The sequence below is a fragment of the Sinocyclocheilus grahami genome, unplaced genomic scaffold (genome assembly GCF_001515645.1).
Source record: "Sinocyclocheilus grahami isolate Dianchi unplaced genomic scaffold, SAMN03320097.WGS_v1.1 scaffold66.1, whole genome shotgun sequence".
NCBI classification, from domain to species: domain Eukaryota; kingdom Metazoa; phylum Chordata; class Actinopteri; order Cypriniformes; family Cyprinidae; genus Sinocyclocheilus; species Sinocyclocheilus grahami.
In genome coordinates this window covers 184158-198885 of record NW_015505245.1, presented here as the reverse complement: position 1 = coordinate 198885, position 14728 = coordinate 184158, and the positions used below count along the sequence as shown (strand labels likewise).

General features: G+C 39.0%; 2 protein-coding genes across 2 annotated transcripts in view; both read left to right on the top strand.

The window, feature by feature from the left end:
* The first annotated feature begins 7414 nt into the window (after positions 1-7414).
* Positions 7415-9362, top strand: LOC107585069 (neuronal pentraxin receptor-like). The gene is made up of 2 exons (XM_016271926.1): positions 7415-8319; positions 9329-9362. The coding sequence occupies exons 1-2, from the start codon at positions 7613-7615 to the stop codon at positions 9360-9362; spliced, it is 741 nt and encodes a 246-aa protein (XP_016127412.1). The 5' UTR covers positions 7415-7612.
* A 3090-nt stretch (positions 9363-12452) lies between these two features.
* Positions 12453-14728, top strand: part of LOC107585068 (neuronal pentraxin receptor-like) — a 25457-nt gene continuing 23181 nt past the window's right edge. The window contains exon 1 of the mRNA XM_016271925.1: positions 12453-13299. Within this exon, the coding sequence (XP_016127411.1) occupies positions 12622-13299 (678 nt within the window). The 5' untranslated portion in view covers positions 12453-12621. The remainder of the gene's footprint in view (positions 13300-14728) is intronic.

Below are 14728 nucleotides of genomic sequence, written 5' to 3'. Positions count from 1 at the left end.
ATGAGATTTGGATGAGCTGTCTCAGGATCCAGTCACATCCACTGAGAGAGATCAGAAAATATGAATGACATCTTCAGATTTTGATGTATTTTAAGAGTTTATGAGTTTATCGTTTGTGAAAGTGAGAGATCTGTGCATATCACACATTGTACCTGCATGTAAGATCATCCTCTTAAGCTCTGTGGATAAAAAAAAAAAAAGATTTTAAAAAATGAGGTTTTGGGTTACACAAATTTGGTTAAGAAACTGTATTTATGAAAGATTAATACATATTCTTTGTTGTTTACAAATATACAGTATATTCTCAGTAATGTAGCCTATGTCTGGGTTTCCATCACCCTGCTTTTACGCGCATTTTGAAGTATCGCATCAGAATCGAGAGATGGAAACGCTGAATTTCGAAATTCGCAAAAACGTTTTTACGTTCGCTTGAGGTGGCTTTTGACTTGTGCGAAAAAGGGTTAATGCGAATAATGGGAGATGAAAAAGCATTTTGCGAATAAATTCCTCCAAGCGCGTCAAAAAAAAGTCATGCGACTTTGCGCTATGGGACGGCAAAACCTGACTAACCACCGGACCGATCTCATTCACAGCATCTGAAATGTTGTTAGGCTATATGGTCATTCGGAAATGCCTGCGCAAAGTCTGTCATCAAAGTATTTCTGTATAATTGCCTCCCAGAACTGTTAAACGACTGCGTTCTCAAACAGCAGCATCCACCTCCGAAAGCAATAACCGCATTCATTGTGTTTCGTCTGCTCGTTCTGAGGTGCAAGTAATTTATTATATAGGAAAATTATTACATTCAGTAGCTTCTCCTACTTTTCTTAGTGATGTAGTGCAAACAACTTCAAAGTCATGGATTCACTTGAATGCAATGTATCAATATAAATAGTTTTTCAATTACCGGTTTCACTGAGTTTCTCATCTAGAGTCTGCTGCAACTGAGTCAGAGCTGCTCTGGTGTTCATATTTACAGGAGTGTTAGCATGGATCTCAGGCCACTGCTTGGTGATTAACGGACAGCACAGGGATGGGTAACTCTACAAGAGGAAAGAGGAGAAATCTCTTAACATTAGGAACAGAGTGATGTTCTGCATTCCCACTGAGCACAGAGACAGTGGACACTGACCTGTATGAGGTAGAGGTGATCTTCAGTGTGTGAGCTGCTCCAGCTCAGTGTCTCTCCTCTTAAGATCAGTGATCTCCTGCTGCAGCTCTTCAATGAGCCCTTCTTCCTGTTTCTCTGCTACTTTCTGCTTCTCCAGCAGCTCAGCCTGACATCTCTCAATGGAGTGCATCAGAGCAATGAAGAACTCATTGCTGTCAGCTTTCTCTTTCTCTGTGTTTTGCTAATAACGGTCAATCAACACATTAAATTTTTTATTTGTAATTCAGCACATTAATTTACAAAGCAAATGAAACCATTCAGATTATTAAAATGTCAATAATCTAGGCTCACTTTTCTGAGTTCTGCTGAGTGTTTGATGTCTTGAATCTTTTTCATTCTGTCCTGAATCATCTGCTGCACATCTGTTTGTATCTTCATCACTCGAGTCTATAAACATAGATAATTGCACATTTAATCACTTACAGATTTTCCACCTTTTGTTAAAATGTTTTAATATTTGTTGTAGCTCATGCCTTCTTCTCCACACTCAAAAAAGTGCATCCATCCTTCATAAAAAAGTGCTCCACGTGGCTCCTGAAGTGAATCAATGCAGTTTTGTAAGACAAATGTTCATATTTAAAACTTTATAAACCGTAATCTCAATCTTCTGCTAACTGTCTTACACGTGTTCATGAGAGAGTGGCGTTCCAGCGGATAAAGTAGGACGTAGGATAACATAAGCTCCAGTGAGAAGAGACGAACGTGGAAGCACAGAGGAGAGACCAAAACAAAACTAATTAGAAGTACAAAACGAGGATTTGTAAAGAAGAGTGTCAGAGGATTTTGATATAAGCCAAGAGGAGACTGGTTTTCCTTTGCTGTAAACAAAACTTGGTTCTCGTGAGAGTACCCTGCAAATAAGCCTGCACTGGCCCTTTACGGGCCCACTTAGGGCTAGCCTTAGGGCCCCCAGCAGGCTGCATGGGCAGCCCTCACTATGCCCACACAGGGCCCACACTATTAATCTACAACAATACATCGGTTTCACTTTAAATACTTTCCAGCTACTATAACTTAGGTCTTTGGGATAACAGTTATTATACATCTGAAATGGATGCAGTCACCACATAACTAATGTCTGTATTGTCAAAAATGTACAGTAGTCAAAGGGATTTCAAATCAATTTATTCAATAAAAAATAGAAAACATTCAGTTCAGGATAATACAGCTACATATAACCAAAAATGTAAATACACAAAAGTACAAAAAACAAAAGAAAGCAAACAAAGCAATGTAAGACTGTAGGATTTCGTCATGTGAAAGATGATGTGTGCAAAAGTCTTATCTGTAGTACATCAATGTCCAAACACTGTCCGTAGTTGAGGTTGACTGGTAGCAAATGAATAATCCAACCTCTCGTAATGAAAACACGCCATTTTGGAGAGTATCCACTGAACATAAACAGCGTATGCTGTTCTGTGTCAGCTGCGTCACGTGGATACATTGTTTTCGTTCAGATCAAAGCGTAAATTACATAAACAGTGTATCTGCGTGGCGCAGCTGACACAGAATAGCATACTCTGTTTGCGTTCAGTGGATATTCTCAAAAATGGCGCCAGGGTGGTGCGGAGGAGACGAATTGTTGAATAAAGTCGTTATTTTAGTTTTCTTTGCGCACAAAAAAGTATTCTCGTAGCTTCGTAAAATTACGGTTGAACCCCTGATGTTACATGGATTATTTTACCGATCTCCTTGCTACGTTTCTGGACGTTGATCGTGTTAATTACATTGCTGTCTATAGGAGGGTCAGAGAGCTCTCAGCATGCATCAAAAATATCTTAATTTGTGTTCCGAAGATGAATGAAGGTCTTACAGGTTTGGAACGACATGAGGGTGAGTAATTAATGACAGAATTTTCATTTTTGGGTGAACTAACCCTTTAAGTGTGCCAGCTGCTGTGATTTCCAGAGGGCTCTAATGTTACTGCCAGAGGTGTAAAGTATTGGAGTAAATGTTATTAGCTACTGTACTTGAGTATCTTTTTGGATACTTTGTAGTTGTACTGAGTATCAAAGATATTAGCAACTTTTACTCTCTACTTCACTACATTTTTGAATGAGTATCTGTACTCTTTACTCCACTACATTTGAAATGAGTGTTGCAGTTACACATTACATTTTGCATGGACCTAGCTTTTTCTGCAGAAGTTTATTTCTGCTATAAAAGACGTGATACTACTCAATTTACTCACCTGTAAATTTAAAATTAATCCCTAATTGAGATTTAAATCTGAGTTTAAAGTTATGGAGCAACAGGATTAAAGTTAATCTATCTTAAATATTAATTAAATCCAGGATCAAGATGATGGTTTAAATGTAAACCTGCTTATTTTTAAACAAGGTTTAAAGTTTGGTGCAACAGAATTACTAGATAAACCTTGATTTAATCTAGATTTAAGATTAATCCTTATTGGTACAACCCACCCTAAGGCTTTTACTCAAGTTGTTTTGGAATTGGTGACTTGTAACGTGTAGTGGAGTCATTTTCACTGTAAGGTCTCTGTACTTTTACTCACGTATGGTTTTTAGGTACTCTTTACACCTCTGGTTACTGCCCACTAGAGGACAGCACTAAAACACTTTAAAAGCAACAACAATAATCTGCTCCCTGAAGAGGAAAAGGTTTTATCATCTTGCCATTGGCCGTGAAGAAACTTAATTTGTACATTGAGGATTAAGAAGAGTGAGTATAGAGAATACATTGTATTGATGTTAGGCCATTTTAGAAGGCCATTTTCAAGGTTATATTGTTTAACCTGCTATGCTACTGAATGTTGTTGTAATACTGTGAAATCCAGTTGTCCTCAGCTCAGGTATGTTTTATATAGCCAGGCAGTGGCCTTCTTAGTCTTTCTTACACCCCACAGTCAGTCTATCTGTTTTAGAGTGATACACTCCATTCTTAGACTTCTGTCCCACTTTAGCTTTTAATGAAATCAGGAATAGTATTCCCTCTCCTCTCCCTCTCTTACCTCTGCTGCACATTTTTCCAAAACAGCAGCTGGCAACCACAAGCTCCACTGAACACAATGAATCAAATCCAGGCCCATAAGGCTGTACTTGTGGCCAATAAATCTCAATAATAGATCTCAATAATAGAAGTTTAATCACTCGACTTACTAGGAATTCACAAAGAAAGTTTATGGATGATCATGGCTGACGTTTTAAGTGACAGAACAGGGTGTTGGAGGATGTTCATTTTCTAGATGAGAATGATGGTGGCAGTGAGAGAAGATGGTGACTAGATCGTCTTTTCTGATTATGTAACGGCAATAACAGGATGAATTCATACACGTTAAAAAAAAATTCCTATTCACTTTGATCCAATCAAACATCTCTGAACTCATTGAATTTGACTTCATTATGCAATAACACCAGCACAATGCTATTTTAATCAAGGAGGTTTTGAAATTAGAAGAGCCATTTTTTTTAAAGCTACTCTTCCCAGATGGATAAAAGAATCCTTAAATCTGACAGCCTGTCTTCCATCACTGAATCCAAACTATCTCTAATCCAGAGTGTTTGGGAACTACACTCTAAAAAATGCTGGGTTAAAAAGGGACAAACCCAGCTATTGGGTTGTTTTGACCCAGCGGTTGGGTTCAAAACATCCCAACCGCTGGGTCAAAACAACCCAATAGCTGGGTTTGTCCCTTTTTAACCCAGCACTGGGTTATATGTAACCCAGCATTTTTTAGAGTGTATAGGCAAAAACAGCTAAATTGGAGCCACCATCCACAATTTTTCCTAAATGCATCTACTTCTGGAAGGCCAAATAAAGTGCTTTTGCTTTCGCACTGAATCACACAGCGTCTCCCTGACATGCTGCATCAACACTAATTGTGGTTACTGAACCCACGCCTTTATCTTAAAGATTCCTAAATGCATCTATTTCTGGAAGGCAAAATAAAGTGCTTTTGCTTTTGCACTGAATCACACAGTGTCTCCCTGACATGCTGCTTCAACACTAACTGTGGTTACTGAACCCACGCCATTTTTCTTTGCGTGCACATTTGGCCGGCATTATGCTAATATTTACCCATAGTGAGGTAGATATGTGGGAGCGTGTTAGAACGAGCCGTTTTAGGGGGGCGTGGCAGAGTCTTAACTTTGATAAAGAATATCTCTTTGGTTTTGAGACTTTAGTCTTTGCAACTTCAGGGATCTTATCTATGCACAATCAGCTTGTAACACTCCAAAGAGAAAGGAAAACTTGAAATCGCATCATATGACCCCTTTAAAGTTCAAAATAACATAAAGCCTCCAGAAAGACAGAAATCCCCACATAAAACTTGATCGTTAGGGATTATATGATATAAATCTGTGTTAATCTTCTGCCGTTGGCCCGGGTCTCTTATGCACGATTTTTCTCATCCTCCTCACGCGTGGTGTGTGAGTGTGTGTGAGTGTGTGTGTGTGTGTGTGTGTGTGTGTGTGTGGAGGTGGATTACACATAAAAGGGTGACTTGCAGCATGTGAAATGATGAGGTCGTGCTTATCCAGGACACTAATCTCTCCCTGTGCTCGGGTGATTTCACGCTTCACCAGGGACAGTGTGGGATCAAGGGGAATTCCAAGGTTTCGACACTTACCTGCTGGGATGCTCATTAATGAGGACAGGAGGGTGTACAAATATGTTGGCGCAACTTGTTTTTATTACAAAAAAAATTTAACATTTTTGTTATTTATTATTATTGTTAGAAACTCAGTTTCAAGTAATTTAAACACATTTTTGGAATTGCGATATTTAAACTTAGAATTGCGAGATGTTCTCTGTTCTCGCTGTTCTCTGAATTTTTTCTTCTGAATTCTGAGTTTACATCTCACATCAGTTTTTTTGTGTTTCTACCACAAAATAAAAAATAAAAATGGTATTATAATTGTGACTTTATCTCATTATTCTTACTTTTTTCTCACAATTGCAAGTTTGTATCTCACAATTCTGAGTTTATATCTTGCAAATATGACTTGTGAGAAATTACACTCTAAAAAATGCTGGGTTAAATATAACCCAGCGCTGGGTTAAAAAGGGACAAACCCAGCTATTGGGCTGTTTTGACCCAGCTGGGTTTGTCACGTTTTAACCCAGCGCTGGGTTATATTTAACCCAGCATTTTTTAGAGTGTAAGTTGCAATTGTCTAGTTATTTTTTATCTTTTTGTTTGCTTCCATAAACCAGTTTTCATTGAAAGATTTCATTGAAAGTTTGTTTTGTTGAGAATAAAGTCTTATGTGTGCTATCTCTTTTTGGTTTTTATAAACTTTTGTAAACTATATATTTTCAGAAATGTTGCAATGAATTTTGAAAATCTGATATTGTGAGAATGTTCGCTATTCAAAATCTAACAGCATTGATGGCACCATAGGTTTTGCATACTAAATTTATACTTTTTGCATTTGTATTCTTAATTTAAAAACACACACACAGACACATATACAGTTGTGTGTGCTCATAAGTTTACATACCCCTTGCAGAATATGCAAATATGTTAATAATTTTAACAAAATAAGAGAGCTCATGAAACTTGCATGTTATTTTTTATTTAGTACTGTCCTGAATAAGCTATTTCACATAACATATGTTTATAAATACTCCACAAGAAAAAAATAATAACTGAATTTATAAAAACTGACCCCGTTCAAAAGTTTACATACCCTTGAATCTGTGTCGTTTCCTGGATGATCCATGGCTGTTTTTCTGTTTTGTGATAGTTGTTCATGAGTCCTGCGTTGGTTCTGAGCAGTTCAACTGCCTGCTGGATGGTGGCTCCAACTTAGCTATTCGTGGGAAACCAATACTATGGAAATTATAAAAATATTATGGAAGTCAGTGGCTACCGTCAACTGTTTGATTACCAACATTCTTCAAAATATCTTCTTTTGTGGTGAACAGAAGAAAGAAACATACTGATTTGGAACAAGGTTGAGTAAATGATGACAGAATTTTAGTCTAAAACCTAAAAAGAAAAACTGTTTTAGATCATGTAATCAAATTTTCCCAGTCTCCCTATAGTATGGATAAGAGTTAGTATGGATGAGATGGTTAGACCGACGCAGACCCCTATCTTGTATCCTGCATACTTGCTTTCCTAAGCACTCCAGGGTTTTTTTCACACTATGCTATATGAAGTCTCACATTGGTCTGACATGAGGCGGGTGCTGCCTCCACCTCCCTCGCAAGTGCAGCCCACCCCTGATGTGCAAGCTAAGCCCCCACTTCTTGTTGTCCCCACGGTAATGAGATGGAGACATAGAGAGACGCGTCCTGCGCGTGGACAGGCACATTACAGAGGAAAAGCTGTTGATTTCGAGCGCTGAAAATTTACTGATGAGCTTAATTCACTCTTAAGGTCCATATCTCCCCTTTATCTTTTGTTTCTTATCATCACTGATTTTTTTAACCGCCACCCTGAAGTTCATCGTTGTCATTTTGGCCGCCGGGATGGTGGCGTTTATCGGAGCGGTTATATGCATCATCGCCGCGGTTCACAGCGGATCTCCACCGGCATCCGCGGTCGCAGCGCAGCCCCTGGCTGACAACCATTCACTCTCACCGGACGCAACCGGGAAGGCGTTTTCCACCGGGTCCGTGGCCCGAGCAGGACCGCTGCACGCTCTTCACGGTACCGATGCGACCAGCAGGGAACGAGGAGGACCGGAGGCGCCAACCTTCTACGGTTTAACTGGACTAGGGACCGGAGGCAGCGAGCAGCAGGTCACCTACAGCAGACTCATCTGCACCCCTGTCCCCGCCGGTGAGTGCAACCCCAAAAACTTTCAGCAACAAGCGGACGACCCGTCGTTATACGCGGGAGAGGACTGGGGGTACCTGCGCACCACCGCCGAGGAGCTCCGGCAGACCGTCCTGCAGCAGAAGGATGAGATCCTCACGGATCAGAGAACCATACGGGAGCTAACGGGAAAGCTCTCGGAATGCGAGAGCGGCTTGAAGGGACGCAGGGTCCCGGAACGGAGCGCGGGGCTTGGGGATGCGCGGAAAGAGAATAAGGAGCAAATCATGATGCGGGACGATGCGGGGTCCTCGATGCGGAGCACTCATGCGATGGAGGAGCTGGTGCATGCCATAACTCAAATGAAAGACCGCATTGAGAAACTGGAGGTAAGGAAGGCGCAGGACCTAGATAAAATGTATATAATGATAATATTGGGAAATCTATCAAAAATGTTTGCAATCATGTTGGTTTCACACACACACACATATATATATAGCCTATATATATAATACAAATTAACTTAAATTTTTAAAAAGTATTTGTGAAGTTATAATAAATGTAATTTTTAAAATTATGAATAAGATTTTCCTACGGTTGCTCTTTGTTCTTATTCTTGCCTTTTTATAAAAACGTCTAAATATGTAAATTTGTAAAAATTTCTTGTCAAAAAATATAATATGAAAGTCACATGACAACAAAATGGCTCCCTGCATGTTTGTTACGTTATATATAGATACAAAAATTCCTCGTTTCCAAAAATTCCAAACCATTTATATCAAAATACACATTAAGTAGTTTCATCTCATATAAGCAATACTATTTTGGATAGTGAAATTGACCTCAGGTAACACATTTTTTTATGAAACAAAGCTATGGACAAATACACACACATACAGCAGCCAAAAGGGTAGTTTTCAGTTTGTTTACAGGCCTAATCATGATTGACACCAGCACTTTTAATAGATTTTTTTTTTCAGTTTTCTTTTTTAATTATGATCTAACAAGAGCAAAACAGAGAAACCTTAGCTGCTAGATATCACTCAATACACATGTCCAACAAACACTGCATAATTACAAACCACTGCTGTATTTGAAGTAGCCTATGTCTGCAGTTCATATACTTCCTGTTTCCGATCTTATGACATATTTTAAAGCATATGAAAAATACATATGCAAAATATACTTATAACAACATTCTGATATTTGTCAGTGTAATTAATAACCAATATTTGACTCACTAATCTGTTGAATTAAATTTCCTCAGCTAGGCCATACTGAACCAGTACTGACATTAGAAACCTTTAAGGGAACATTATAAATTGTGCTCTCATTACAACATTGAAAAAAATATTATATATTACCTGTGAGTGCATATCTCTAAACACCTGTATTGTACTTTAAAATTTACGATCTCTTGTCTAAAGATCGTTGTCCATCATATGGTTTCACTTTCATTGAAAGCTCTCACTCATGCTCCTCCCACATTTTCTAAACTAAAAGGTCAATTTTATAAAAATTCAGTATATGGCTCTAATGTAGGCTACATGTAGATTTGAAAGTCAGTTGTGGTTGGTACAGATGGCCGATTACGATTATTACAGTGCAATATTTTACAGTAGACTGCATAACCGTAAACCTGAAATACTGATCTGAGCTCAAAATTATTTTTTTAAATCTTACACGATTTTTTTATTATCTTCACGCCTCCGCTAATTGTCTATTACAAGAAACAAACCAATCTACCTATACGACGAACACTTTTAGAGTAGGCTAGTATCGACTGAGGTGATTTTCACTACAATCGATCATTTAAACGAAAGATGGTGCAAGTTGCGTTTGTATAAAGTCTTTGGTTTTTGTATGCAACTAGAAAACAACCCGTCTGGGGCGTGATATAAAATATCAGTGATGAATGCGGCCATACCAATCAGTTTCAAGCATTCTAATTTAATATGGGCTACTGTGGATTTTTTTCTTATATCTTACAGATTGGTCAAATCTTGGATTACGGGTTGTTAGTTCTGTCTTTGCTTAACTGGAAAAAAAAAAAAGTCAAGAACAAACACTAATCTGTGTGGAAACCAACCCAAGCATCAACTTTTTTAATTGTCCCAACTGTTGTGATTTCCAGAGGGCTCTAATATGTTTGCCCACTAGAGGGCAGCACTAAAACACTATAAAAGTAACAACAACAATGTGCTCCTTGAAAAGGAGAAGGTTTTATCTTGCCATCAGTCGTGAAGGAACTTAATTTTTACATTGAGCATGAAGAAGAGCGAGTGTAGTCAAGACATTACTTGTTGTATCTATGTTGGTTTTCAAGGTTATGTTGCATAACCTGCTATGCTACTGAACGTTGTTGTAATACTGTGAAATCCAGTTGTCCTCAGGGTTTATAGCCAGGCAGTGGCCTTCTTTAGTCTTTCTTACACGGCACAGTCAGTCTTTCTGTTTTAGAGTGACACACTCCATTCTTAGACTGCTGTCCCACTTTAGCCTTTAATGAAATCAGAAATAGTATTCCCTCTCCTCTCCCTCTCTTACCTCTGCTGCACATTTTGTCCAAAACAGCAGCTGGCAACCACAAGCTCCACTGAACACAATGAATCAATTTCAGGCCTATAAGGCTGTGCTTCTGGCCAATAAATCTTAATAATAGAAGTTTAATCACTCGACTTACTAGGAATTCACAAATATGTATGGACATTCATGGATGATGTTTTAAGTGACCGAACAGGGAACGTGTTAGAAATGTTCATTTTCTAGATGAGAGTTATGGTGGCAGTGAGAAGAGAGGGTGACTAGATCATCTTTTCTGATTATGTAACTGCAATAATAGGATGAATTCATACGCGTTCAGACATTTCCTCTTCACTTTGATCCAATCAAACATCTCCAAACTCATTGGATGTGGCTTCATTATGCAATAACACCAACACAATGCTATTTTAATCAAGGAGATTTTGAAATAAAAAAAGAGCCTTTTTCCTTAAATCAGGCTATCTCTGTTTGGGAACTAGGCAAAAACAGCTAAATTGGAGTCACCATCCACCGTTTCTTACTTAAAGTTTGAAATGATGTAAAGCCTCCAGAAAGACAGAAATCCCCACATAAAACATGATCGTTAGGGATTATTTGATATAAATCTGTGTTAATCTTCTGTCTTTGGCCTGGGTCTCTATGCACGATTTTTCTCATCCTCCTCACGCGTGGTGTATGAGTGTGTGTGGAGGTGGATTACACATAAAAGGGTGACCCCCGTAGACTTGCTGTGAAAGGATGAGGTCATGTTTATGGGACACTAATCTCCCCCTGTGCTCGGGTGATTTCACGCTTCACCAGGGACAGTGTGGGATCAAGAGGGATTCCAAGGTTTCGGCACTTACCTGGCTGGGATGCTCATTAATGAGGACAGGAAAGTGTACAAATGTGTTGGCACAACTTGTTTTTATTATTTCTTATTATTGTTAGAAAGTCAGTTTCAAATCAATTAAACACCATCTTTTATCTCAGAATTCAGACTTTTTTCTCGGAATTGCAATTTAAACTTGCAATTGCAAGATATAAACTCACAATTCTGATTTTTTTCTATTTTATATCACACTGTTCTGAATTTTTTTTACATTTTGCATCTTTTCTTTCCACCACAGAATAAAAAATGAAAGGTAATTGTGACTTATCTCATATTTCGTACTTTTTTAAACTCATGTTTACATCTCGCAATTCTGAGTTTGTATCTTGCAAATATGACTTTTTCTCACAAATGCGAGAGTGTCATCTATTTTTGGTTTTTATAAACTTTTGTAAACTATATATTTTCAGAAATGTTACAATGAAGTTTGAAAATCCGATATTGATGTATACACACACACACACACACACACATACATACAAAATTTATTTTAGAAGTAATAGATCATGGATAGATAATATTTAATAAATAGGCTTTTACTTTGTGAGGCTTTTACTTTTTTTTTTCTTTTTTGCTGTGTTGAGGTATTTCATATACAAAAGAAGACATTCTGAAGAATGTAACCAAACAGCAGGTAGACATTTACTTCCATAGGCTACTGAAAAAAAAATACTCTGGAAGTCAATGACTATCAACTGTTTGATTACCAACATTCTTCAAAATATCTTCTTTTGTGGTGAACAGAAGAAAGAAACATACTGATTTGGAACAAGGTTGAGTAAATGATGACAGAATTTTAGTCTAAAACCTAAAAAGAAAAACTGTTTTAGATCATGTAATCAAATTTTCCCAGTCTCCCTATAGTATGGATAAGAGTTAGTATGGATGAGATGGTTAGACCGACGCAGACCCCTATCTTGTATCCTGCATACTTGCTTTCCTAAGCACTCCAGGTATTTTTTTTTCAGACTATAAGTTAAATGAAGTCTTGCTCACATTGGTCTGACATGAGGCGGGTGCTGCCTCCACCTCCCTCGCAAGTGCAGCCCACCACTGATGTGTGAGCTAAACCCCCACCTCTAGTTGTCCCCACGTTAATACCGAGATGGAGATATAGAGAGACGCGTCCTGCGGGTGGACAGGCACGTTACAGAGGAAAAGCTGTTGATTTCGAGCGCTGAAAATTTACTGATGAGCTTAATTCACTCTTAAGGTCCATATCTCCCCTTTATCTTTTGTTTCTTATCATCACTGATTTTTTTAACCGCCACCCTGAAGTTCATCGTTGTCATTCTGGCCGCCGGGATGGTGGCGTTTATCGGAGCGGTTATATGCATCATCGCCGCGGTTCACAGCGGATCTCCACCGGCATCCGCGGTCGCAGCGCAGCCCCTGGCTGACAACCATTCACTCTCACCGGACGCAACCGGGAAGGCGTTTTCCACCGGGTCCGTGGCCCGAGCAGGACCGCTGCACGCTCTTCACGGTACCGATGCGACCAGCAGGGAACGAGGAGGACCGGAGGCGCCAACCTTCTACGGTTTAACTGGACTAGGGACCGGAGGCAGCGAGCAGCAGGTCACCTACAGCAGACTCATCTGCACCCCTGTCCCCGCCGGTGAGTGCAACCCCAAAAACTTTCAGCAACAAGCGGACGACCCGTCGTTATACGCGGGAGAGGACTGGGGGTACCTGCGCACCACCGCCGAGGAGCTCCGGCAGACCGTCCTGCAGCAGAAGGATGAGATCCTCACGGATCAGAGAACCATACGGGAGCTAACGGGAAAGCTCTCGGAATGCGAGAGCGGCTTGAAGGGACGCAGGGTCCCGGAACGGAGCGCGGGGCTTGGGGATGCGCGGAAAGAGAATAAGGAGCAAATCATGATGCGGGACGATGCGGGGTCCTCGATGCGGAGCACTCATGCGATGGAGGAGCTGGTGCATGCCATAACTCAAATGAAAGACCGCATTGAGAAACTGGAGGTAAGGAAGGCGCAGGACCTAGATAAAATGTATATAATGATAATATTGGGAAATCTATCAAAAATGTTTGCAATCATGTTGGTTTCACACACACACACATATATATATAGCCTATATATATAATACAAATTAACTTAAATTTTTAAAAAGTATTTGTGAAGTTATAATAAATGTAATTTTTAAAATTATGAATAAGATTTTCCTACGGTTGCTCTTTGTTCTTATTCTCTTACTTTTTATAAAAACGTCTAAATATGTAAATTTGTAAAAATTTCTTGTCAAAAAATATAATATGAAAGTCACATGACAACAAAATGGCTCCCTGCATGTTTGTTACGTTATATATAGATACAAAAATTCCTCGTTTCCAAAAATTCCAAACCATTTAGTGGAGACGTTTTTGTCTTTTTTCTCCATCGCTGTACAGTTGTTTAAAAAATTATATTAAAAAAAAAATATCAAAATTAATTTAAATTCAGAAATGTAAAAAAAAAAAAGTGTTTAAAAAAGCACTTTGAATAATTTTTTTTTTACATGATTATAAAATAAATACCTGTTTATAAAATAAAGCTGGTGCTAAATGTTAGATGCTGTCTGACCTGTTGATACACACGATCAGTGACAACTATCCTCGTGCAGCCACTTACACGACGTCACACGAGCATTACTTCATCTCTCCTGTGAGCAGATCGCTTGTGTTTCAGCTCACGTACGATCGCGCGCCTCTGCCGTGATTTATCACTGTGCTCTAGATGCGCCTCCCTGATTGGGTTTCCATGGAAATATAGGCTACGTGCGCAGTTTTTATGGTTTATGAGGCGATAGAAGGAACAAATTACATCTCCATCATCAGGACCACCTCTAGAGCATCTGATTACCCTCCATCTAACCCAAATCTAGCAGTCTAATGTAAATCTAGACGTAGTACTTGAAGGTAAATAGAGCATAACGAGAACCTATATTTTATATAAAAAGAAAATGAAATGGTAAACAGTAGTTATATTTCAGGGTGTAAACCACGATTCTCCGATCAGTGACTAGCCTACAGCATGTGTGACAGCAGGAGAGTGATGAGAAATATAACACTCCACTGAAAGCATATTATGGACTCCTGCAGCTGTGAATGACAGGTCTGCAAGCTAGCTGGTACAGATGACTGTGAGGTTTTCCCAGAATAGAATAGAATAGAATAGAATTTGTTATTGCATGCAACTGGGGAAGTGGGCTACTGTGTTGTGATGCTTTGTAATGGGTCTCCTTAAAGGGATAGGTTACCCCAAATGGCTAATTCTGTCATTGTTTACTCACCCTCAAGTTGTTCCAAATCTGCATGAATTTCTTTCTTTGTCTAAACACAAAAGAAGATAATTATTTTGAAACCAAACATTGCTGGTTCCAATTGACTTCCGTAGTATGGAAAAAAAAAAAA

Bases quoted from the DNA above. Each gene is read 5' to 3' on its own strand.
- LOC107585069 (XM_016271926.1), top strand. From the start codon at position 7,613: ATGGTGGCGTTTATCGGAGCGGTTATATGCATCATCGCCGCGGTTCAC. The intron at 8,320-9,328 runs GTATATAATGAT...TCTTGTCTAAAG, and splicing joins GCGCAGGACCTAGATAAAAT to ATCGTTGTCCATCATATGGT.